This window comes from Semicossyphus pulcher, unplaced genomic scaffold, assembly GCF_022749685.1.
Source record: "Semicossyphus pulcher isolate SPU_LCO1_2020_fin unplaced genomic scaffold, fSemPul1.0.p SCAF_16, whole genome shotgun sequence".
NCBI classification, from domain to species: Eukaryota; Metazoa; Chordata; class Actinopteri; order Labriformes; family Labridae; genus Semicossyphus; species Semicossyphus pulcher.
Genome location: NW_027211670.1, coordinates 13,001,238 through 13,028,194, shown reverse-complemented (window position 1 = coordinate 13,028,194; position 26,957 = coordinate 13,001,238). Strand labels below are relative to the sequence as shown.

Sequence of the window (26,957 nt, the reverse complement as noted above, 5' to 3'; positions counted from 1 at the left end):
TTCACTCCCTCTATCTCTCTCCTCCGCCTTCCTGCCTCCATCTTCCATCTCTCCCTTCCGCTGCAAAGAGATATATTTAAACCCCGGTTTGTCTCTGCTCCGGCTCTTTGGCTCGACCATACATACCGTCATACCTGCGTCATTACTTACGCCTCGCTTCAAACCTCGTGTGTCTATCGCCGAGGTTTCTGCGAGGGGCTTCGGGGGCCAGGCAAAGCCTTTGTTTATTGTCCTGTAGCTGTGAGGGCCCGTGTGGTATAGCGGGAGAACAATACCTCTGCAGTCAGGGAACAATACACAGGTGTTACTCAAAGTCAGAGCTTTTCTTAGGCCTTGTGTTGAAGTTTAGCCGCACACAGGGTCTGCATGTAGGCCTTAAAGCTGCTGCTAGGATTAAACTTAAAGCTCCATTAGGAAAAGAAGTTGAGCTTCATGCAAGTAGAGCTGAAAATATTAGTCAAATGATAAATGAGATGATCAATGAATATTATTTAGAGAATTAATTCATCCATTAAATCCCTTTCAAAGTAAAATACCAGAAAACATCTCAAATCATCGAGCTGATTTTTCTTACGTAAATTCAAAGAGTTGTTTTGTGGCTTTCGTCTGATTAATTGTGTTGTGACATTTTTCAATATTTTCTGGCCTTTAATGGACCATAAGAAATAAACAATAAATTAATCATTAATGAAAACATGGAGTTTTAGTTTGAGTGGAAAGACCAACAAATGCAGAGCTTATGTTAAACAGCATTTTTAACTGATACTATCCATTATAAGAATTTAGCTTACATTACATGAACATTATCATCTTATATTATGAATATTATATTATGTTTTTTTTCCTACATTTGTTATAAATCTTTTGTTTGTTGAAATTCTCTCTTTTATTTATTTAATATGACTTATGCTTTAAGTCCCTCACGTTCACTCTGAACTTCGTTGTTGTGCATGTGTACTTACAACACACTCTCAGAGTCGACGCTCTAGTTTCTCTCGGACAAATGAAGGCGATGTTCTCAAATCATTTCAGCTTGCGATTCTTTTTATTCAGTTTTGTGTTTTCGGTTGTTTTAATCGCGTCATTTTCTGACATCATTGCAAATGAGGGAAACCTCAATGATTTTAGAGGCTTAAATAAAGCTTTCAGTAATATGGTTTAGTTTCTTTTTAGACGTTAACATCTTTATTAAATTGAACAAAATAATTAAATAATAACGTGACGTTTCCATTTGTTTGAATGATTAATAATTCACACTGTCACATGATTTTTCATTAAACAGTTACAGGGCCGACTTATTGCTTCATAATGATGTTGGTGATTGATGTTTCATGATGCAAAACAGGTTTTATGTCAAGCAGGTAAAAGACTGTAATATAAAAATATAACATTTGTAAGTCTAATATATAAATCATGACTCATCAATATTTGTGGCTTAAGCAGAAAAGAAGAAACAATAAAACATGTTGTTAAGTCTCGTGATAATTACAGCGATAATAACACACCCCGATAATCCTATATCGTCTGTTTCAGAGTGCATTATTTAACAATACACTACAGTAAATAATGCATGATGACATCACAAAGCAAAGTTATCAAACATCAATTTTAAGCATAAAACCAGGATCAATACATTTGTCCTCCTTAATTTAAATTAAGTTGTGGTGTTGCACTTGCGTTCGCGTCCAGAACACTTGAGTGCCATCTTTTTGTGCAATTTATGCTAACATTGAATCCCATCATGTATTTATCATCTACTATCTCTCCATTATCGTGGCTTTATGCTCCACTCTCTCTCGGCCTCCCCTCCTCCTCTCGCTGGCATTAAGTTCAAACTTGACACTGATGTTGACTCACTTTGTCACCCCTCGGTGGCTCCCTCTCTCTCTCTCTCTCTCTCCCTCTCTCTCTCTCTCTCTCTCCATCGCTTGGAGGACAAGAGTGCCCGCAGACGCATTTCTCTCCAGAGCCCCCCCTCTCCCTCTTTCACTCTCTCTCACCCTGTCTAACTCTCTCCATCTCTCTCCTACTCTCTTCCTTTACGCACACACTGTGTTGTCAACAAAGCTGGAGAACAAGGGACGAGGGGGGAACGGGGGAATAAAGGTCCACGGAGGAGGAAAGTAACACGCAGGACCACCGGCATCGTTTCACCTGGACGCTCGGTAAGTTTGCAGAAATCGGGTTTTTTATACGTGTATCGCTCTGTGCGGAGATACTTCTTTAACACGGACTTTGGTGGACGATTCGGCGACCGTCGCAAGTTACTTTGCAGCCGACATCGGCCGTTAAATAATCCTTGAAATTTCACATAAAATGGGATGAATGAATTGTTGTTCCCGGGGCGGCTTCTTACGAATGAGTGAAGGTTGACCTTTGACATCATGCTGCTCTAGTAGGCTTTGAGATTTCGCTCTTTGAATTCCTTTCTCACTCTCGAAACAAGGACATTACAAAATAAAAGATCAGAAAGAAGCTTTTTTACATGTCAGACTTAGAGCTACATTTATATTGAAAGATAACGATGTTTACGGATACTTGAGCTCTTATTTTTTAAAGTGAAACTTGGTTCGAATGTGGGATTTTCTTCATAGAGCCGCTGTGTGTGTGTATGTGTGCGATGTCACATTTCTGTTTTTTCATGCATGCGTGTGTGTGTGTGTGTGTGCATGCTCGTGCTTACCAGCAAAGATAGCTCTAAAAGCAAGTAGCATAATAAATGTCATGGCTTTCAGAGTGGCTTCTAATGTACCTCATCTCCCAATGGTATACTAGCATACCAATGTATAACACACACGCGCTACGACAGCGACCGTGTAACTAACTCCATTTCTGTCTGTCATCATGAGGCTAATTCACCACAATGCCGACCATGTGTGAACTCATGCGATATGAACCCCTCCTTCTCCTCCTTCCTCCTCTGCCCCCTTGGTAGGACGGATAGAAGGAGTCGAGGGAAGGAGAGAGGAGCCAAAGGTGATAGGAGACGGGGCCTTTATTTCTCTTCATGGTGGTTTGGAGTGTCGTAGTATGTATGAGAAGTTAACCATGCTGAACCTGCAGAGCGGCTCAAACTGGAGCGGGCCTAACAACTGGTACCATGACCCCACGGGTGTTCAGACGCAGCACAGCACAGGTGAGCGGGGGTCAGCACTTACATGTAGTTTTTTTTAGCACTTCCTGTTTGTTCAAATCGTCAATTTAATGGCTTTTATTCTGAAATGTCCTCCTGACACGTCTCTTTTTGTCACCTTCCTCCCTGCCAGTGTCTGACGGCTGTCTGCTGGACACGGAGGGCAGCATGGGGGGCGAGGCGGGGGGAGGGGGGGGAGCGGGCCGAGGGGGCGGAGGAGGAGGAGTCCCCGTGGACAGGGACGACGGCGAGGAGTCTCAGCTGAGGCTGCAGCTGAAGAGGAAGCTGCAGAGGAACAGGACCAGCTTCACGCAGGAGCAGATCGAGGCTCTGGAGAAAGGTCAGGCCACTCGATGCACGCACAGCGCTCTCTCTCTCTCTCTCTCTCTGTGCTTCTCAGCCAATCGGTGCCCTCCGTGAGTGTGTCATGACGCAGCTTTGCCCTGCTGTTTTTCCCCTGCCAACACCTTTGTTATTGGAGTGTAGCCTTTACACCTTTTTACAGCTTTTTTGGGCAAAAAAATGAGAAATTAGAAAGATTTCGTAAACAAAATCAGGCTCTTTCACAGTTTTTTTGTAGCCTGATTGATGATGCGTAAAACAGCAGAAATATTGTGTTTCCTCTGCCGTCACTTCCAGATGCAAATCCTCCATAATCTCAACTCCACAAATATTCCCGCTGCGCTCCAAAGCGCCTCTGGCAGGGCTCTAGATAAAGCATCATTACTGTGGCCGCGTTGTGCAGCGAGATCCGGCCCTCGTAGCCTCGTATCCGCTGAGAGGGATCACACAGGCACCCTTGACTGGATATGGCTGCAGCGGGCCCCCTTGAGCTAAATCAGGACGCAGTGTCCACTGTGCAGCCGAGTGGAAGTGTATCACTGTGGTCACTCTGCGCGAATGACATTAATGAGGCGCGCTGACCTCGGTGCACGGCCGAGGCACAATAACAATCATGTGTTGACACAGACGCCAATTATAACCGAGCCAATTACAGCAATTTGTTCGACGGACTTAATTTATGGAGCCGTCGTCGTCAGGGTGCAATATGTATTAATTAAACAGTGTGCAGATGTAGCCATTTAAATGTTTCAGTTGAATTTATTCTAGTTCCTGTGGTGACATTTTATTGACAGATGTTAAGCATGCTCAGTGCAGACAGATACATCTATAAAGACGTCTCTATTAACAGACCTGCAACTTCAGAGTTCATTAGGATGACTCAGACAGCCGGCATATTCTCGTTTCAGCTCGTCAACAACACAAATGTCAGCAGTTTGTCAACTATAGACGACCGACACAATGAGGAATGATGCTCTGATACAGAGCGGCTCACTGATGCTGTTTAAAAAAAACGCTGAGTCATGAATTAATTTAGCTCAAGCCTCTCTTGTGTGTGAAATAACTGAGTAATAAAATGCCGATAAATAAGATTTGATGAAATAAAAAATCCAAACTGAAGAATCCCCCGACTTTACTTTGAGTCATCCTAAGTGCTCAGGCAGCTCCTCAACTTGAATCCTTTCATTTGAACTTTCTGCGTGTTCCATAATGATAAATAATTTAAACAAAGTGCAACAGATAAATATTTTAAAATACGGTTGTAAGGATACATCTCAGCTTCCTCAATTTGTATATTCCACAGCAGGATAATTAGCGGTGCTCATTTAAAGCAGCAAACGCAGATTAATCTGTCAAAATCTGATAATTTGAAGGTGATTTATACTCGATTCAGTGTGAGGAGGAAGTTTCTTTTCACAATAAAAGACAGATGCACAGATGAATGCAAAATATGCTAACAGCCCGCAGCAAGGGTTATCGGACGAGCTGCTCTCCAGTCGTCCTGTCATCCTCGATTACGACTCACACTGAGCGTCTGACATTAGTTAATATCATCCACAGAGTTTGAAAGGACGCATTACCCAGATGTCTTTGCGCGGGAGAGATTGGCCAATAAGATTGATTTACCCGAGGCCAGGATACAGGTAAAGCAACTTCCCTTATTTTTATAGCCCCTCATGTTGAACCTGTAGTCTGTAAAAAAAAAAAGGGGGCATGATGGAGAGAAATCTTTGATTGACAGGTGTGGTTCTCAAACCGAAGAGCCAAGTGGAGGAGGGAGGAGAAGCTGCGCAATCAAAGGAGGTCAGGGGGCGTGACTTCCTGTTCACAGAGCCAAGCCCCTCTGACCACTTCCTTCAACACATCCGTCTATCATCAGCAGCACGGCAGCAGTTCAGGTAAAGTCAGGTCACCTTTCTTTTCTTCATTCTCCCAAAAAAATGCATTTATTGATTTGCTGACAGAATAATGTAACTACTTTATAATTAAGGACGTTTCCAGGCATCAGAGTTTCTCCATCAGAGTGCATTTATATTATAACATTTCCACTGCGAGATGTTCTCATCGCACATGTGTAAATGTGCGTGTGTGTGTGTGTGTCTCCAGGGTCCATGTTGAGTCAGGCTGAGTCGTCCCTGCCCAGCTACAGCTCTCTGTCAGTCTTCTCATCTGGAGTCCAGGTTGGACATTCATCATTCATCATTCATCATCAGCACCTCACAGACTTTAGCAGCTCATCGTCACACAGCAGAGCCGGTTTACTCCCTGCTTTATGTGGAGGGTTGAAAATATACAAGAGTGCAGTATAAACACTGCCGACATGAATGCTACTGCTACAACTAGCACAAATCTTCTAATAACACTGTTTTCCAAATCTAATAACTTACAATTAACAGTTATGATTTTTCAATAATACATTTAATTTAATAAGAATTTAATAATTATTACAACAATAATAATAATAATACAACTAGTCAATTTTTAATGCACAGATGGAGGAGGAAAATCTGGAAATATGAGAATAAAAAATGAGAGTCTGATATTGGAAGAAAAAGTGCCAAAATGTCAAAAACAATCTCTCAAATCTTGATTCTGATTTGGTTAAATCGTGTTATTGGCACTCATGGGAGTCTCACTCAGGATTGCCATTTGAAGAGCATCATTTGCATCGCTTCAGGCGGAGCACCCAGGAAAGATGCACGTTTGACTGACTGCAACATTGTCTTCGTCAAAGTTTACCGAGAATCAGAGAGGTCAAAAGGTCTCCGGATCATCAGCAACGAAATCCATTTCTTAAAAACACTCGGCACAACCTGGAGACACGTTGGTCTGAAGCAGCAGTTGCAAAAATGCCACAAAAAACAAAAAAAAGAAGAAGCTTCAGACTCTTAATGTTTTTATATTTTCTTCCTTGTGGTCCAAATATGCAGCGTTTTTTTTAGCACACTGCTTTAATCGTACTAAATGACCGTCCCAACCTTACAGCCTGAAAATGCACACGACTTTTGTTTTCCTGTTTGACATGAATGCTGTGATACCTACGTGCTCAAATCTTGTCTTCTGTCCAGGAAATGTCATGCATCAACTTCAAAATAAAAGCATGAGACAAACTGAAAAGTCTGCACAGGAAAAACACAATTTATGGATTTAGTTACATTATCTGCGCGTCTCATGTCGATTTTATAATCCCCCTTTCTTTATTTAAATACCCATTAGTTTGCATGAAGTGGTTGGTGGTCGACCTAAACTAGACAGTATCAAGAAGAAAAGGCAGAACAGGCCAAATCTAAAGATGAGGAACTAAGCATAAATCATTTTACATACATAGTGTAAAGAATATGAGCTGCTCCTGCGCTAATCTGGCACCATACAGCACTTTAGCACCTCCATGTGGTTAAAGTGAAAACAAACCTCCACAGTACATTGTGTATTATACAGCAAATGATAATATCGTCTTTTATCGCTGTTTTAATATGAATCTAACCCATGTTTTCATCTCCCTCCTCTCTCAGTCCATCCCTCCACAGTCGGCCTCCTCCTACTCCTGCATGTTACCTCCCTCCCCCTCTGCCCCGCGCAGCTTTGACTCCTCGGCGTACTCCTCCCCTCACCTGCAGACTCCGTCCTCGGCCAACTCCAACACCGGTGAGTGTTATTTAACCAGTGCAGAGACATCTGTCCCTCACGGTGGTTTTAAAATCTTATTCTGACTCTTTCTTTTCTCCTCCGCTCAGGGCTCATATCGCCCGGCGTCTCAGTGCCCGTCCAGGTTCCAGGTGCTGAGCAGCAGAGCATGAGTCACAACCTGGGTCAGTACTGGGCCAGACTACAGTGAACTACAGACAATAGAGAGACGAGGAAGAAGAAGGAGGAGGAGGAGAAGAAAGGGGCCATGTAACAAAAAAGTGTCAAGAATAATACAGGGACACGCGGGTTTAAAGGAGGCACAGGACTGAGCTAGAGAGGGGCCTCAGTGAGTGAAGACCCCGAAATGCATTAAATGTTTACAAATTCAGCCAAGAGCAGCTTTGGTTGCACTTGACAGTACTCTGGAAAACTGGTGTTTGCTTAGTGCTATCAGGACGCACTTTTGTACCTTAATATGATATAAATAGAGTCATTTCTAGGTGTGTTTAGGATTAAATTAGAGTCAGGATTAGGATCAGGCTAAAGTCTGGATTAAGGTTACTATGTCTGTGGTGTCAGTTGTTTTTAAAACCAGATAGTTGAGAATTAATATTGGGCCCTTTAAATTGCATGGTGTTGAACATTTTGGCTTTCATGGAAGAAAAAAACAGACGGAAAAAGTCTCTTTTTTACCCTTAAAGGCTCTAAAAAGTCTGTAAGTGGACTTTTCTTGCGAAAATTATTTTATTTCTAACTTTTAAAAACATTGATGAAAGCCTTTGCATGTGCAGAATCGCGGACTGGGTGTCGCAAAATCACAAGCGGCGCCCAGTTAGTGACGCGTTTTCCATCACCCAGCAGTGGTTGGTCTGCCAGAGAGGGTAGGCGGAGCTAAGCGGCTTCTTTTTCGGGTATCTGCAAGTGTTGCGAGTAAACAGTAATCTACTATGGCTGAACAAACAAAGAAAAGATCGATGACTACAGATACAACTTCAGAAATAAGTGAAAATCCAAAGAAAAAGAAACAAATTCGACGCTCAGATGAAGGCAAACAGACTAAAAAGGAAAGCGACCGTCAGCGAGGAAAATCAAGAGTTACAACCAGAGCCAACCGTGGACGTCACACATGCAACACTGTCTGGATATCTGGAAAGTGTGCTCCTGCAATTACTGTTTATCGCCACAGGTGCTGCTAAAGAGAACGAAACTGAGACCCAGTTTACATCTTTAAACATAAATCTATAAAAACTATCAAAAGTGGAAGATAAATGTGCACATACATGCTGAGGAACATGAAAATAACAACAGTCTTCTAAACAGAAAGTGATCCGGCTGTACTGAGTGAACACCAGCAGGAGTGTGTATTGTGAAGTGTAACCACGGTTTCTTGTTACCTGAGCAGCTCAACGATGTTGTGATATGAAGCCTGTCCCCTGAGCTGTGTGAGGCTGCTGTGAAGACGCGCTCATGGCAATCACTTTTACTAAAACTTAAAAAAAAACATACCAAAAAAAACAAAAACAATCCCGCCTGCCCTGCCAGCAACGTTACACTAAGACTGACTCTGCATATTTTTGTACAGACATCTGTGTATGATGAAGATAACTGTGGGGTGTTGTTAGATATTATTGGAGGGAAGAATGTAGCACGCTGTGGACTCAAATCATCCTCAAAGCACAAATTATTAACGATGCACCGGATACAATCTGATACTTTACTTTGAAAATGATTGCATATTTAGAGGTATCACATTTTTTTGCAAAAACTACATGAAAGCAGCTTCTTTTTCCTTTTGTTTTACATAAATACCGCAGCAATTACAGTGACACGTACTTGGGTTTGCAGGGACTATTTTGTACATCCGCCAGTGACAATCACACGTTATTACACAGCAAAAAAACCCAACAAATTGCAAGACAATCAAACCCGGAGGTGGAGGAGATAAAAAAGGGTTAAAAAAAACTGCACTGTCCATACAATAGCAATGACATCATCAACTGTGCATGACCAAAAACAAGCGGCTCTAGACAATCAGCTACGTGCAGAAATGAGTATTGTACAAAAAGCGTTCGCGGGGTTTTAACTCTGCTCACTTTCCTCCTACTATCGCTTCTGTTGATGCATCTCAGTTTAATCTCATACGAAACAAACGTCTTTCAGCTCTTATTTATTTGTCTTTTCACTCGTTCACATCAGTCCTCTGTGTTGTTTCTGTTGTCGTCGTGCGTTGTGTTAGTACTGTATAGCTTAACCAAGAGTCAACCCTTTTTGTGAAGGCCTTGGATCCCTTTAATGAGAATAAAAGTGTGTGTTATCAGAATAAATTCAAAGGTCTTTATTTCTGATGGTCTGCTTCTTCTTTACCGTCCATCTGGAGATATTTGTGTTTGGTGTTGGTATGTTTTAAAGAAATCTTCACATTACAAAACATAATGTAATATGTGTGAATTTTGTAAAAGATTATAATCTTCATTGTGGAGTTGTCTGCAGCAAAAGTAGCATTAACCAGCCTAAAGACACAGGAAGATTTGGTTTATTTTAAAGCTGCTATTATCAATATTTTTATATTAACAATTGATCACATGACCACTTGTATGTTAAAGAGGTCGCTCATTGTGATTAGCCCACAAAGGTCATAACCCACCTCTGTAGTCCCTCTAAGTTCTACGCAGCATTAAAGCTTCTGTCACTGTTTTGTTTGCTGGGCTCGAGGCAACTTGAAAGGCTGCTATCAGTGGCCGAAACCCTGAAATGCCTACCCCCACCAGGGAATTGTATCCCCACCCAGGATTCACCCTGAAAATAAAGAAGGCAAAACAACAAATGAGTGCCTGAAGGAAAGACTGACACAGCCCAGCTGGACACTCCTAACTTACTGAGGAAGCAGGTACGCACTTACTTAAAGGCTAGACAAAAATGCATCCAACAACACTTAACCTAATAACCACTGGAGATAATTTCAACACACACAAAATACTTGCCTATACAAAATTTTCCAGCTCCTTTTAGATCCCGGACGAGTCCCCAATTGTTACGTTCCCCTGAATGGGCTAGGGGATGAGGGGAGTAACAATAAATTTAAACCCAGGGAAAAGAAGGGATGAACAAAGTATAGGCAAATTTGAAGGAATTTATTAACAAACTAAAGCAAAAAGGAAACAGAAAGCGAGCTTCCTCTAAACTAAAGAGAAGCTGTTCTATAAGACAAAACACTATAAACCAAAAACTGCAAATAACAATAAACACTAAGGCCTCGAAGAAATGCACTCCTTCCACTGAAGGAGTAAACCCGAACACGAAGAGGTCTGTCACACACAGCCGAATGGCCCACTGGCCCTTGCTGTCTCCTCTCTGCTGCTCTTTATACTCCTGCCTGATTGCTGAATGTGAAACAGGTGAGCTTAATCACCTGCAGTGAAGGGAGAGCAGCACCTGAGGAGCAAACAGGAGAGAGACACACACAGAAAACACAACACAAAACTACGGCACATAACAGTGCCGACACCTTCACTGTTTGGGTTCACTGAACTGGGGTCCGTTTCACAAAGAAGGTTCAACAAACTCTGAGTCTAACCCTGAACTCTGAGTTGATCTACTCTGAGATAGGAAACTCTGAGTTTTCGGTTCCAGAACAGCTGATCAGAGTTAGTTCAATCAACTCTGAGTAGGTTCACCCGGAGTTAAGTGCGTGCACGCTGACTGTAAAAAGACAGCATTAATGGAGCCCCGACACCACGATTCACCATGGCAACGGTACACAAAAAGAGGTCCTCCTACGTCACACCAGCGGAGCTCGAAATCCTCATGCGGACGTTCAGTGAATACGAGCATGTTTTTAGAAAAATAAAGTAACACGGCTGCAGCTGCAAAAGAGAGAGAAGCGGCGTGGGAAGAAACTGCTGCTCGAGTAAATTTGCAAGTTTGAACTGGTCTATTTATTTAATACTTAATCACGACCGGAAGCTAAAATTTATATTAATTTAGGAGCAATCCAGCGGGAGAAAAACGTAAATGGAAGCACTTCAATCATATTTTAAATATTAAACAGATTAAATATCATTCAGTGGCTGTTTTAATGTGCATTAGCGTTATCCCTAACATGATGCTGACTTCACATACATTATAATTCATGTTGATTAAACTGAATGTGTTAGTTTAAAAAAAAAAAAATCCAATAACTAACGGCGTCTTATTTGAGCGCTCTCGGCAGTGGTGGTGGAAAATCTAAAAATGATGACTTTGACACAGATTTGTCTTTTGATTTTTTTTATCATAAATATAAAAGACTTTTGCAAAGCGGTCAGAGCAGCACACAACTTTTCTTCTTTTAATTCGGTAACCGCTCAAACACACGCGTGAGACGGGCTGAATGAATGAGGAAGTCGAATGAGGGTTTTATATTCTAGAGGGAGGAGACAGAGCGAAACTCTGAGTTTCCTGAAGAAAACCTGCTCACGACCAGGTTAGGTTCATAGAGTCTGTTACTACAGTAACCCACCGAGAGCTTAAGTTACCTCTCTCTGTGAAACAGGCTAGAGTTACCCCTCTTTCTCTGGTTTGAGTTACCTCCCTTTGTGAAACGGAAAACTCAGAGTTTCCCTCATTTCAGGGTTAACAGACTCAGAGTTTTCAATAAACCTGCTTTGTGAAACGGACCCCAGCTTTGTGAAACGGACCCCTGCTCTCATCAACTTTGTTTACACTCACAGGAAGCTGCAGTAACAACAGTACATTATCTGTCCACACCCGAACAATACGCTGACTGGAAAATATAATGTAACAAATATCAGGTGAACAGTAACACAAAGCTGTATGATGCTCTGCAAATGCTGGATGTGTACATGGGCAACTATTTGCTAACAACTACTGTATATCATACCAAGTTAAAAGGTGACTGACTATTCATTGGTGTTGTTTCTACAGCTTGTTTCTGCTGCCCCCGAGTGGCCAAAAACAGGGAATGCAGGTTTAAGATATTTAATTAGTTTGGAATAAAGAAAAGATATCAGTCACTGTGATCTAGTCAAGGTTGTGACTTTTTTTCCCAAGGTCCTATGCTCGCTAACGTAACAAGAGATTGGTCAGGCCTGAAAATGTAAGGGGTAGATTTTATGGAGAATAACATTAATGGGCTCAAAACTGTAGGTAGTTAATCACATATTGACCGAGGAAATACATACTGACCTATAGGGGAAACATTGGGGACACATACAGGGGAACACAAAACCCTTTGAGAGGTCTAGTTAATGTGACATAATAAAATGATATTGAGCTGAGGACCTGGTACCATAGCAGTGCTCCCTTGTAGGCCAACAGTGGTTCTCATACGGGCTGGGGAATGCTAAACAACCACATAAACTGCAAACATGGAGAGTTTGGAAATATTGTAAATTCAAAGTTTCTCAGATTTTCTGATCAGATTTTGTTACATTATAAAGCTGCTTTCTGGTGCAGTATCAATCATCCATACCTTCAAAGGGACAACATCATAAATAAATGAGGCGTCCGTCATAATCTCCAATACTACAGAGCAGCAGAAGGACCTTTACGTCGTTCACTGGTGCAGCAACATGAACTGGACATCACAGAAGCTAGCCCGCCATTAGCAGGGCAGCATTTTGTGCTAATGGCCTGACTCACTTGGCTCCCTGGAGGATGGACAGAAATTAAAGATGGAGAGGAGGAAGAGGGGGATGGGGGCAGAGGGAAAGATAATACCAGTGATGCTTTGCAGAGAGAATGACCCACCGACATAATGGGACTCTAAGATGAGATGTGAGATTCCGCTGCACTCCGGCCTAATGTGGCGTCATCAGCTTCCCTCAAATGCTTCAGAAGTACTTTGTGTGATTAACACTGGAAAATATTTCTAGTTGAAAATGAGCTTAAAAAAAGACATATTGTAACAGATTCACTGTTTCTCATGATGACAAATACGGAAGTGAAGGGGTGCCAATGTCAAAATTAATGAATCAAAATTTTACTTTAAAAAGGTTTTGGATACAAATTATATTAAAGAGGTAATCTGGAAGATCTCAGTTTCATTATCTTTGGCGCCACCTATGGCGATAAATGGTAACTGCGGGAGCACACTTCCCAGATATCCAGACAGTGTTGCATGTGTGACGTCCACGGTTGGCTGGTAACTGGTAACGGTTGGTAACTCTTGATTTTCCTCGCTGACGGTTGCTTTCCTTTTCAGACTGTTTGCCTTCATCTGAGCGTCGAGTTTGTTTCTTTTTCTTTGGATTTGGATACACTGTTTACACGCACTTGCAGAGACCTGAACAGCCACAGTACACGCAAGTGTGTTTGTTGCGTTAGCTCCGCCTACCCTCTCTGGCAGACCAACCGCTGCCGGGTGATGGAAAGCGCGTCACTAACTGGACGCCGCTTATGATTTTTTCCACGAATATCGCCAGACACTCGGTCTGTAATACTGTAAATGCAAAGGCTTTCATCAGTGGGCCATAGGCTCAATCACCATTGTGTTACCTCGTTCAGCGATAGATCGCGACTTAACAGACAGTTATTTAAATGAAAATCTTCGAGATTATCACTTTTAAATATAAGTATAGTAGTGTTACAATCAAAAATAATAGACTTGTTTGTTTTCAGTGTCTAACGGGAAGACCATCTGCATCTATGACTAAAAAAAGGATTTGAAAACTGGACTTTTAGATTTGAATTTCGATTGCTTCATAATTTAAGATCAAACCAAGATATAAAGTTTTTTATTATTTTAGAAACTTTCATTTATCAAGCTACTTTTGTGAAATTGACAGTCAACCTTTAAACTTGTTGACTGAAAAGCACTTTTTTTTAATGCTGTTTTTTTTAATTATTATTATTATTATTATTATTATTATTATTATCAGGGTTGTCATGTCTCTTTGACAAAGCAAATGTGGATCTATTTATTTTTCTTCAGAGTTTGAAAAGAAAGCTAAACTCATCAGAATATTTCATTTGAGAATTATTTTTTTGCATGATTACATTTGTAATATTGTCAGACCTGAACTTCCATACTTAAACGTAATGAAAACACGTCAATAGTACATTGTCTTAACATAAACATGATTTTAGGGTATCATAATATCAGATGGCTGATTTTATTCTTGTTATATCTGCTTATTAGATCTGCAAAACAGTCTATAGATCTTGTTAACAAAGATATTAGTTGTAGACTACAAAGAAAGTGAAACCAACATACTTTTTAATCTAAGTTTTAGGGGGGAAATGGCTGTTGCACCTGCACGGTGCACCTGTAGCATCTCTGGCTAGTTCCCCCACTTCCGTTTAAGAATCTATATGATGCGTTTAATGCATTACCGGATAAAGACGACGCTCAGCTGAGAGAGAGGGAGGGGAGGAGGGGAGGAGGGCAGAGTCAGAGAGAGTCGACTGATCGATCAGCCCAGCCTAGTCCCAAGAGAGACTGACGCTCACGAAGGAGAAACAACGGTGAGCTTTGTATCACTTCTCTTTGTGATGTTTTCGAGGAATCAGAGAGAAATGTTTCTGTTTCCTACAAGTGATGATAAGTTTTGTGATGATAACGGAGCGTTTCTCTTGCAGTGACTGGGATGGAGTTGGGTCTGCTGCTGTCGATGGTTTTGACCTTAACGGGAAGCACTTTTGCGGCGCCTTCGGGGTCCGACCAGTACAGTAGAGCTGTGGTGAGTGCTATTATGATAATTATGTTTCATGTAGTTTTATATCTACGCAAGAGTCTAATACATATACTTGTTTTTTAAATAAAATCTTAGGTGGGATGGTGAGCTAGTTGAAGAGATATAGGTGGTTAATCATTTGTCATGCAAACAAGTCAATCATGTCAATTTATAAGCAAATATGTAAACACCCAGTGAGATATGTTCAGAACATCAGAAGGTTGTGGGGAAATTCACTTTGCATTCTTGTCTTCATGTGGTCTTGTATTCAAATGTGAACATTTCTGGTCCCATTTCTCCATCACACCTTTTGATTGAAGTGAGCAAATAAAGAGCACATGAAATATTACACACAGGCTGGTGACTGCAGCACATGAGGTGCTGGGTCGATGACTCATTTAGTTCAATGAAACAAAAGAAGATATGTCTGTATTTGTTTGTACATTTATACTTTTATTTTGAAGGGGAACAGTAGGTAAGGTCATCATGATCTTATACAGTGTGAACTATGTAATCTAATTATTACAATAAATCAGATTTAAGTTGTTTTTTTAAAACAGGCGCAAACCACAGTTTAGCAACCCTCGAGCTTCCTTTGTCCACTCATACACTTCCTCAAAAGATACATAAATTCAGTGTATTTTGCACAACTCTGCACTTATGAGCATCAGCGGGTCGTATGTATGAGAAATAAGTAGTTTCACTTCTGTCCCCGTAAACATCACCGTGTCTGATCTGCATCCTGCATGGTGCTGCTGGTGCACATGCATTAAAGTCGGGAGTCCTGCAGGTGAAATAATACAGCTTGTTTGTATGCAAAAATAAGGTGAAGGTGAAGGGGAATATAATAAACACGAAGAATAAAGTGAATCATTTGCTTAATGATCTGGTTTTATTGGAAATAGACTTAAAGGACGCGGTTGAAACTGCTCTTTAAAACCGACTGAAAGTCAACTGTTGATGACTGAGCCAACACCTTTTCCTTTCAACTGCATCTACAGCGTGAGGGTGGAGGCAATGCAGGTTTCAAAATCACTTTGAAGTCACAGACGTGAGATACGAGCTGATCAGGAAACATAACAGCTGCAGATTTAACAGCTGCAGTCTGTCATTTATAGTAAGTTATCCTGAATCGAGCTTGTGGTACGCAATGATCAAGTGTACTCTGCCTGAACCATCAGGCAACTCACTCAATGTAGACAGGATCATATAATATTAATAAGGAAAAAAGGCCGACACACTGCATTGTGAGGAACGTGTTGGTCTGATCCATAGTAACATGTGGAGCATCAGACAGTCGCCATGACGTCAGCGTTTGCCGGAATCTGTGACTTACTAAGGGATGAATTTCAGCGAATCGTTGGTTCTGCTTAAGTGAGAAGTTGTACACCACAAGAGGATTCATCCAGTTGCTAGATGTTTATGAGAACGTCCCCCGTGGTGTTAAGGATGCTGCCCTATAAGCTACCTTCTAAGGGGCCTTATACGGCAGATTTTTATTGAACGTTTAGGATGCTCTTTGAACGTTCCCTCTAGGTCTCCACGTTACATTCCCATAAACATTAAGTGACGTTACAGGAACCTTAAGGAGACCACCATATGAAGTTCTTTGTCTGATCCTTGCATCACATTCCCAGAACAGTTGCAGAACTTTAAGTAACCATACCGAAACTTTTGCTGAACTTCCGTTTATTTCATTTTCACTGGTATTGTTTTGCAAGTGCAACTGCAATGTGTAAGGTTCCTGTAATGTTCCTGCAACTGTGATTATTCTTTCAAGCGATTTATAAAGTTACAGCTAGAAAATGTTACAATATGATCGCTCAAAAGTGCTTGAAGTTCTGTTTATAGGATGTTCCCCGACGGTTATCAAGGGAACTTTTTGCTGCTAAAGAGCCCTCAAGGGATTTATCTCTGCAGAGAAACATGTGGGCATGTTTTCTTTACTTACAGGCAGTCCTTTTGTGATGCTATGTTACCATGAAAGACCAAAAAAGCTATTTATATGTAAAGTCGTGTCGGTAACACACTGTATACTGACTTATATGAAGTCATGAATGACATGTCCTCATATGACTTACAGGGAACCATGTGGGAACATCCCCCTAACGTCACAATTGTCTTATTTCTGTTGCAGCATCTGATTAAGTCCTCAACAACTTCCCCTTGTCTCCAATGTTCCCTAAAAGTTTGATTGACACAGATTCCTCAGAATGTCTCCTACGTGGGAAAATGTGTGTGCTCATCCTGTGGTGTAATTATTGTTGGGACACCACAGATTACTACATTTCTTCTTGCTTCCTTGTTTTCTGTCCAGGATTGGTTGAGCAGGTATGGCTACCTTCCCCCTCCTGACCCGCGAACAAGTAAGCTGCAGACCAAAGAGGGGATCGAGAACGCCATCCGTGTCATGCAGAGATTCGGCGGGGTCACAGAAACGGGGGTGCTCGGTAAAAACCTCTCAGCTTGAATGTATCAGGACAATATAACAATACAACTTCCTTTTATTTGCTTTTAATCGTGCGATAAACGTCTCTGTCAGACGGTGAAACCCTCAAACTCATGAGCACACCTCGATGCTCTCTGCCTGATATCGTTGGGAGCGAGGACATGCTGAGGAGGAGGAGGAGGAGGAAGAGATACGCGCTGTCAGGCCTTAAGTGGCAAAAGACAGACCTCACATGGAGGTGTGTTTCCTGTCATGTTGCATTGTGGCTTTATCTCTTCCCTTTAGAATGAGTCATAGAGCTTCATTTATCATAGGTTGGGTTTGTTCTCTTTGAAAAGTCACGCAAGCTTTTTGAGTCAAATGTCTGTGGGAAAATTTAAATCTTCCGTTAAGAGTAAAAAGTGCATTTCTGAGGGACTATTTTCAGCGGTGGATTGATACACATTTGTTGCTCTGGTGAGAATTTAAAGCAGTATAGTTATGTTTGTAGGACTGATTTGAAATAAACTGGATTTTTTGACAATAAAAATGTAATTATTACCAAACTTTACTGTAAACAAACCATTAAAAGTGTTACAAATGGTAAAAAGAAATCTACAGACAATGTACAGTGAGCAAATTTAGAGGATAATTAAATCTATTCCTGTCTGCAGTGTCCACAGCTACCCGTCGCCCTCCCTCTCACCAGGCCTGTCTGACAGTACGGTGGACAGCATCCTAACTCGCGCCCTCAAAGCCTGGAGCGACGCGGCCCCTGTGAGATTTCGTCGGCTGCCGGTTGACAGCAGGGGGGCGGGGACTGGAGGGGACATCAGAGTGTCTTTTTCCAGCTTGCTTCACAACGATGGGTACCCTTTTGACGGGCAGGGTGGCACCCTGGCCCACGCTTTCTTCCCCACCGGGGATGAAATGGCTGGTGACACTCACTTTGACGATCATGAGTTCTGGAGCTATGGAGGTATTTCCTGGATGGATGGATGTATGATGTTGTTAAGATGAACTCTGTCCACTATATAATGAAAAACAGATCTAGAGTAATCAAAAAAAACAACCTTCATCTCTTTGCTGATTCGGTGACATCAAACAGCTAATTCATTGTTGTTCATGTGATCCAGTGGGCTAACACTTTGGCTTCACACTTCCTCAGGTGACGACGGCAGCACAGACTTGTTCACAGTTGCAGTGCACGAGTTCGGTCACGCACTTGGCCTTTCTCATTCGTCCTCTGATCCGTCCATCATGAGGCCGTACTACCAGGGCCCGGTGGAAAACATTCCCAACTTCCAGCTGGACCTGGACGACAAGCAGGCTATCCAGCAGCTTTATGGTCAGTATAGGTCATTTTGATGCATCCCACTTACAATATGTGATTATATAAATGTTTTTTTGTCTGATATTAAATCTTTATCTTAGTTTAAATATGTTGCAGGATGTTGAAGGCCTCTAATGTCTTTAAAATTCTAAATAGAGATACGAATAGAGGTCAAAGTCAAATGATAGATTGGCAAGTTTATTAAAGGGGGGTATTATGCTAATTTCAAGCTTCATATTTCACTCTGTGATACCTGTGGAGTAGCTTAGCATAATTTACAGTTAAAAAAAATTTCTCACACTGGTGCTCTGTGCAGGCCCTCATACAGCCTCTGCCTGAAGCCTGCTGAGGACGCACTTTGTGACGTCACAAAGTGCTGCGTGTTGAAAAATCTTTGTGAAACCTGGCGTTCACAGCAGCCTGCAGACTGAGCTGAGAAGCCTGGGGATTACACCAACATACTTTAAAACATGGGGTAACAAGACTTACAGTCAGCTGTATATTCATGCTAGCGGCGCTCTAAAGCTGTGTTTGGCTGTGATAATTTAAGCTAGATGCTAACATTATCATGCTAACAAACTCACAGCAACAGGCTAAAGAAAGCAGGTCATTTTTTACCATATCCAGTAAAGTCACCTTGTTAGCATGCATGTTTAGTACTTAGCAGTAAACAAAAAGTACAGCTGAGGCTCATGGGAATTAGTTCGACAGCCAGGCATTTGGCCACATTGGAAGCTATCCTATTTGCTACTACTGGAAACGGCATACTGCTAGGTGTGTTCAAAGATAGTAAACAATAAGCAACTGACCAAAACAAAGCGAAGTAGAGGGGCAGCGACTATCTCAGAGAAATCACACTGTTCCTTTAAATGTGAATTCAAATGGTCAATGAAGTCGTCCAAACGATGTTCTAAATGTGCGTCTGAGGTGTCCCCTCAGCTAATTTGAGTCCATGAAGTCAGACTCTTTGGTCTCCAGCACTTTGACCCAATATGGTCACAACAGAAAACCTTGATGGTAACAGCAAAATCCATAAAAGGTTTCAAAACGGTAGTACACAAACCAAGTCCCTTTGGCTACACCAACTTCCTTTATACTGTGGTCACAAACCAGAGTATTAGACAAATACACATTTTAACCTGATGGTGGCACTAGAGGAAAAGTCATGGGATCACTTAAGTAGTTGGAACCTGTAGCAAACATGAACGTCTGCACCACATTTAATGGCAACCCATCCAATAGATGTTGAGAAATTTCCAGCTGGACCAAAGTGGTGGACAGACTGACCACCAGACTGACCATCATGGCCAACCTTCGCTAAAAATATTCCTGAGTTCAGCCTCTTATCCTGTATAATTGTCATACTTCATGATTATAAAGCTAACTGTGTGACATGAAACATGATCACCGGTATTTTGTGGTTGGCTTTGGTCTTGCAATTTCCTCATTAAATGAAAAACTGCCCCTTAGAGATGTTAATGATGTTTAGCAAAATATAACATATCACAAAGAAGAAAGGTATAAAAAAAACGATCAAGGTGCTAAATTCCCTCTGATGAATTAATCCGAGGCTGTTTTGTGCGTAAAGGTGCACTGGGGCAGAGTGGGGTTTCAACAGCTTCCTTCCATGTGTCAAAAATAAAACATTTGCATCCTGTGTGTCAAACCCCCTCCAGGCTTCTGAGAACAATGTGGGTGGCTTGCGCTATTTTTCAAATGCTGTCATCATCTTTCACGGCCTCTTTAACGTCGTCTGCTGTCACGGTTCTGTTGTAGGTGTGAAGAGCAGCGGGCCACCAGGTGGTGTTGATCCTGACCTTCCACGCCTGCCCAATCCACCTCCTCCCAGACCAACAAAGCAGTGAGTAGAGCCAGAGGAAACACTTAAAACCACTGCACATCCATCCAGACAATAAGAGCATTTACAAACTATGAATATCCAATCCATGCACTCCGTTTACTGCCAGGTGAATGAACGATGAAGAGTAATTTAAGACCAGTGGTTGCAGATAAAAGCCTTCAGATCGATCCTTACTGTGGCAGGGCTTTGTCTTATAGCACCCTCTAGTGGCTGTTTTTTAAACTACATCCTATAGAATAACATTTGACCCCAATTTTTTCATCCAAGTTCTGACCTGCCTTTCAACGATCGCTGTCAGGGGGGCTTTGACGCAATAGCAAACATCCGGGGAGAGGTCTTCTTTTTTAGAGGTAAGAAGAAACAGTCACAACATAAAATTGTACCTCATAATCCCCAGAAATGTTAATCATCTACATTGTTCTTGAAATGTACAGTATATGTGTTCCATACATGTGTCTGTATATAAAGTGATACATGTTGGTGTTGTGTTGTGCAGGGGAAAACTTTTGGAGGATTCAGCAAGACAGGACTTTGGTGTCCGTCAAGCCGGCGAAGATCAAAAACTTCTGGCTTGGCCTGCCACCAGGAACAAACAAGGTCGACGCTGTGTACGAGAGGAGGAGCGACAGCGCCATAATCTTTTTTATTGGTGAGAAAAAACCCTTTTGGTTTTGTGTAGCTTTGGTCAATCTAATTCTGGTTAAACTGAGTCATATAGGAGAAGTTTTTGCAAGGAGGAAATGTTTGCTGGGTCCCTGTAGACCAGGGGTCTCCAACCCTGCTCCTGGAGAGCTACCTTCCTGCATGTTTTAGGTTTCTCTGCACTCTAACACACCTGATTCGAATGTTTTGCTCATTATCAATCCCCTGAGACGCTGCACTTGGTTGATAACGAGCAGATCATTCGAATCAGGTGTGTTAGAGTCCAGAGAAACCTAAAACATGCTGGAAGGTAGCTCTACAGGAGCAGGGTTGGAGACCCCTGCTGTAGACCAACTGTTAATAATATCAGTAACATGTGTCTTAAACCCAGAAAAATCATTGCAATAAAAAATGTGTAATTTGAACTTGACAAAAATACTGAAACTACTTCTGAAGGCAGGATTTTAGCTTAAAAACAGACAAATGTACGAAAGAAAACAGATGTTTTAATGCTGTACAGTCCCTTTAGGGACAGCCTATTCAAAAAATGCCAAGGGGCCTGGCATTATTATAGAGGCATCAGTATTAATTTTACTCCATTTCATATGTGGAGGAAAAAATGCAGGTTCAATTCAGTGCCTGGTTCCGATGAATTTTATTCGTTGCGCAGTGGAGAAGGTGTAGAAAAACCTCTCTGACTAGAGTCAGCACCAGTCAGAATAAATCTACGGTTACAGGAAACAAAAAGGCGAAACAAATGGTCAGTGATAATTCTGAGATAACAACAAAAGGGCAATACACAACCTACATAAAAGATGCCTGTACAGTGGTCTTATGGGTAAAGAAATAACATGGTCTCACAGCACGGTGGCTAAACAAATATATAAAAGGAAGCTAATCACAGGGGTCCCAGGAAACTTGAAAACCTTGATTAACACAAATGTGATAGCAGGAAGGAAAAGGAATACACTGTCCTGCTCTTAAGGAAGACCATTTGTCGAGACAATTTAAACTTAAAGTAGATTATTTTCTCCAGGATCTCAGTACTGGGTCTTCAAGGACACACGGGCCATGAGAGGATACCCTCGTCCTCTCTCTGACTGGGGCATGAAGACAAGCAGCGGGAGGGATGTGGACAGGGTGGACGCGGCCTTCATCTGGGCCCACAACGGCAAGACATACCTGTTCAGTGGTGGAGAGTTCTGGAGGTTTGACGAGAGCCAAAAGGGCGGACAGGGGCCCAGGCAACCAGAGCCAGACTACCCACGGGACAACAACCGTTGGGGGGGAGTTCCCCCTGACATGGATGACATCATCTCCTCGGGGGAAGGTAACATTGAGTTCAGAGGCAAAAATGTGTGATGAGACTCCGATACCAGTGCTACACAAATAAACAGAACGTCAGAGAGGGTTAATTAGGGTGGTGACATTTTCACATAGTCATGCACAAACTGCTGTAAGGTATGAAGGCTTGGCAAAACAATGGAAAGAACTCATCAAAATAAGAACATGAACTGTATTGCTGTATTGTACTGTTTCCTGACTGATTAGCAACTGAAGAGACCACAGATAGTGAAAATCCAGGAGGCCGTATTTCAAATTAAAACAAATTGGATTTCCCATAAATTACATTTATGTAAGCTACCATTAGCATTGTAGCACTTTCTTGCTAAAATGACCATTAAGAGAGGCAAAAAGGGTATACATTCCTGGCTAATGGTGTTATTAGCTAGCTAACAGTCATATAACAAAAGTCATTGTCTTTTCAGTTGCATTAAGCATACTAAAAAATAATGTATAGTGAAATCCAGGGTTCATCAGGCCATATTTCAAGTTAAAACAACATATTTAATTACCTATAAGCTACCGTTAGACAACCGCTCACGTTAGTATTTTAGCATTTCCGAGCTGAAATTACCATTAGGATAGGCATAAAGGGTATATAATCATAGCTAAAGGTGATATTAGCTGAAAGATATATCATCAATTGTCTCTGTCAGTTGCAGTTTAATACTTACTGACTGAATAGCATGAAAAAAAACAATGGATAGTAAAAATCCAGGGCAATTTTTAAAATTAAAACAACATATTTGATAACCCATTAGCTACCGTTAGATGAACGCTTATGTTAGCATCTTACACTTCCTAGCTAAATCTAATGGTGTGTTATTTAGCTAGCAGTCCTATCGTATTTTCAGTTGCATTTTAATACTTACTGACAAATAAAAAAAACAATGAATTGTGAAAATCAAGCGTGATATCAGGCCCTATTGATAACCTTTTACTGTTAGACAACAGCTAACGTTAGCATCCAAGCACCTTCTAGAAACAGTTAACATTAGGATAGGCTGGCCTAATCTTAGCTAATGGTGATGATAGCTCGCTAACAGTCATATTGACAATTGTCTTTGTCTTTTCAGTTGCATTAAGCTTACTAAAAGACAATGGATAGTGAAAATCCAGGAGGACATCGGGCCATGTAGGAAAATGTCAAGAGAATTTACTGAATTGAGCGATGTTTTTAGAATGAGACACGTATAAGAGTACAAAGTACAACATTTCCTCATGAAATGTGGAGCTGAGGTGTAAGGTAGCAGAAAATCTAAATATTAAAGGGAGTAAATGTCTCTATTATAGCTCCTAGTAAACAGGCTGGTGTTTTATTTATTTTGAGATGAAAAAACAAAGGAATTAAAGTGACACTGCTGCTGTTGCTGCTCTTTAGGAGATGCCTACTTCTTCAAGGACAACCTTTACTGGGTGCTGTTGAGCGGAGGACTGAACCAAGGTGAAATCACTCCCAAATCCATCGCTGTGGAGTGGCTCAAATGTCCTGCAACCACCACTGCAGCTGCTCCTAACTTCCCAAGAGACTGCCACTGTGACTTAAAGGGATCATCTTCACATGTAAGAAGCAGCTGGCTTCTTCTGATCACTGTTATATTTGTTGTTTATGAGTTCATTAGAGACTAGACAACTGAACTGGAGTTCAACTTCAAGTGGCTGCAGGCTGTTTTTGTATTTCTTCCCGTAACCCACGGGAGGGTGATAAAGGCTCTTTGCATCAATATCCACTCAGACTACATTACAACCCACTAGCTGGTTTCAAATTACATACGTGTATCATAAAAACATGTTAATTCTCTGCCTTCTACTTTAACATAAGACCTATGTTAATGTAAGTACTTCGCCTTATCAGAACATACTGCTGACCTGTGAAAACTGTACATTTTGCGTCCTCCCACCATCCTGCTATAGGATGTCACTCCCTTCTTGTGTGAGTATCAGATTACATGTAGTCTGTGAAGGATAATCATGGAAATTCAATACAGAAATCCAGCACGTGGGCTACTCCCTCATAATGAGGTCTTACAAAACCACCTTATGTTATAACAGTCAAACTGGCGACACAAACATAATTTATTGTAATAGTCAATTTCCATATCAGACATTTTTCTTTTTAATCAGAGGGAAACTGTGGAATACAGTACAACTCAAATACGCTTTTGTATGTTATTTTATATATTTTATAGTTTTATGAACATGTAAATTATTTCACAACATGGATACATGATTAAGGAAATGCAAATGACCTATGTTTGACAGTATTGTTGTCATTCATCTGCAACACCCAAAGGGGAAATCTCTGAATACGTCGCCTGTAAAACAATGCTGGTAATGTTTCAAACAATACAATATAGGCGAGGCTGTGTTCGTCAGGTATCGGAAACATTAGATAATGAGGAAAAAAAACAAAGCTGTGAAAAATTCTTAAACAGAGGTTCCTGTTGTAAAAATAACCTCTGTGAACACCTGGTATTAAAATGTGGTCTTTATCTAGAAACATTATCTGAAAAAGGAAAAAAGCATGACAATTGTCCACATTCATTAGGGCCTGTGTCCACTAACGGCGGTTTATTGGCGGCGCCTATTTTCTACACAAAACCGATACAGTTCAGCGTTTTCGCTCTCAGTTCCCTCAGCGCAAAAACGCCCTCAGTGTCAGCTGTTTTTTGTCGCTGCGCTCACAGCGCTTTCAGTTGAAAATAGTTAAACTTCTGAAAAGACGCGGCGCTTGTCCATGTCACGTCTCCCTCATCGACCAATCAAAATCAAGACAGTGCGGGACTTTCGATATCAACTTTGTCAAAAACAATGGCGTAGGTGAAGCGTATCCTCACAGGTTTTTTTCAAGGATACAATTTTCTTGTCTCGTGCTGCTGCTAAAGCCAGGACATGATTCCTTTCTATTGTTTCTATGTTTTCTTTTTGAAATGATCTTGAATTATGAACATGTAAATTATTTCACAACACGGATACATGATTAAGGAAGAAGGAAACAATATTTTTTTCACCATTTTTTTATGGTTAAAGAAATGTAAATGATCTATGCTTGACAGTATTGTTGTCATTCCTCTGCAACGCCCAAAGGGGAAATCCCTGAATACGTCCCCTGTAGAACAATGCTGGTAACATTTCAAACAATACAATATAGGCGAGGCTGTGTCCGTCAGGTATCGGAAACATTAGATAATGAGGAAAAAAAACAAAGCTGGGAAAAATTCTTAAACAGAGGTTCCTGTTGTGAAAATAACCTCTGTGAACACCTGGTATTAAAATGTGGTCTTTATCTAGAAACATTATCTGAAAAAGGAAAAAAGCATGACAATTGTCCACATTCATTAGGGCCTGTGTCCACTAACGGCGGTTTATTGGCGGCGCCTATTTTCTACACAAAACCGATACAGTTCAGCGTTTTCGCTCTCAGTTCCCTCAGCGCAAAAACGCCCTCAGTGTCAGCTGTTTTTTGTCGCTGCGCTCACAGCGCTTTCAGTTGAAAATAGTTAAACTTCTGAAAAGACGCGGCGCTTGTCCATGTCACGTCTCCCTCATCGACCAATCAAAATCAAGACAGTGCGGGACTTTCGATATCAACTTTGTCAAAAACAATGGCGTAGGTGAAGCGTATCCTCACAGGTTTTTTTCAAGGATACAATTTTCTTGTCTCGTGCTGCTGCTAAAGCCAGGACATGATTCCTTTCTATTGTTTCTATGTTTTCTTTTTGAAATGACCTTGAATTATGAACATGTAAATTATTTCACAACACAGATACATGATTAAGGAAGAAGGAAACAATATTTTTTTCACCATTTTTTTATGGTTAAAGAAATGTAAATGATCTATGCTTGACAGTATTGTTGTCATTCCTCTGCAACGCCCAAAGGGGAAATCCCTGAATACGTCCCCTGTAGAACAATGCTGGTAACATTTCAAACAATACAATATAGGCGAGGCTGTGTCCGTCAGGTATCGGAAACATTAGATAATGAGGAAAAAAAACAAAGCTGTGAAAAATTCTTAAACAGAGGTTCCTGTTGTAAAAATAACCTCTGTGAACACCTGGTATTAAAATGTGGTCTTTATCTAGAAACATTATCTGAAAAAGGAAAAAAGCATGACAATTGTCCACATTCATTAGGGCCTGTGTCCACTAACGGCGGTTTATTGGCGGCGCCTATTTTCTACACAAAACCGATACAGTTCAGCGTTTTCGCTCTCAGTTCCCTCAGCGCAAAAACGCCCTCAGTGTCAGCTGTTTTTTGTCGCTGCGCTCACAGCGCTTTCAGTTGAAAATAAAGACTTCTGAAAGGACGCGGCGCTCGTCCATGTCACGTCTCCCTCATCGACCAATCAAAATCAAGAAGGTGCGGGACTTCCGATATCAACTTTGTCAAAAACAATGGCGTAGGTGAAGCTTATCCTCTGTTTTTTTTCGAGGGTACAATTTCCTTGTCTCGTGCTGCTGCTAAAGCCAGGACACGATTCCTTTCTATTGTTTCTATGTTTTCTTTTTGAAATGATCTTGAATTAAAGCATATTCTAAGCATACAGAGCAATTTAAAACAGATTTAACGAT

General features: G+C 41.2%; 1 protein-coding gene across 1 annotated transcript; it reads left to right on the top strand.

Moving 5' to 3' along the window:
* The first annotated feature begins 3,030 nt into the window (after positions 1-3,030).
* Positions 3,031-24,180, top strand: mmp25b (matrix metallopeptidase 25b). Its single transcript, XM_069664310.1, has 16 exons — positions 3,031-3,136; positions 3,267-3,473; positions 5,036-5,118; positions 5,217-5,373; positions 5,582-5,655; positions 6,988-7,120; positions 14,681-14,781; positions 17,093-17,225; positions 17,318-17,462; positions 17,878-18,182; positions 18,372-18,551; positions 20,313-20,397; positions 20,665-20,747; positions 20,894-21,046; positions 22,076-22,369; positions 23,765-24,180. Exons 1-16 carry the CDS (start codon positions 3,031-3,033, stop codon positions 24,010-24,012), a joined length of 2,487 nt encoding a protein of 828 aa, XP_069520411.1. The 3' UTR covers positions 24,013-24,180.
* The last annotated feature ends 2,777 nt before the right edge of the window (positions 24,181-26,957 follow it).

Coding starts and splice junctions, on each gene's coding strand:
- mmp25b (XM_069664310.1), top strand. CDS start 3,031: ATGTATGAGAAGTTAACCATGCTGAACCTGCAGAGCGGCTCAAACTGG. Junction 14,782..17,092: donor ACCAGTACAGTAGAGCTGTG/GTGAGTGCTATT, acceptor TTTTCTGTCCAG/GATTGGTTGAGCAGGTATGG. Junction 17,226..17,317: donor CACAGAAACGGGGGTGCTCG/GTAAAAACCTCT, acceptor CGTCTCTGTCAG/ACGGTGAAACCCTCAAACTC.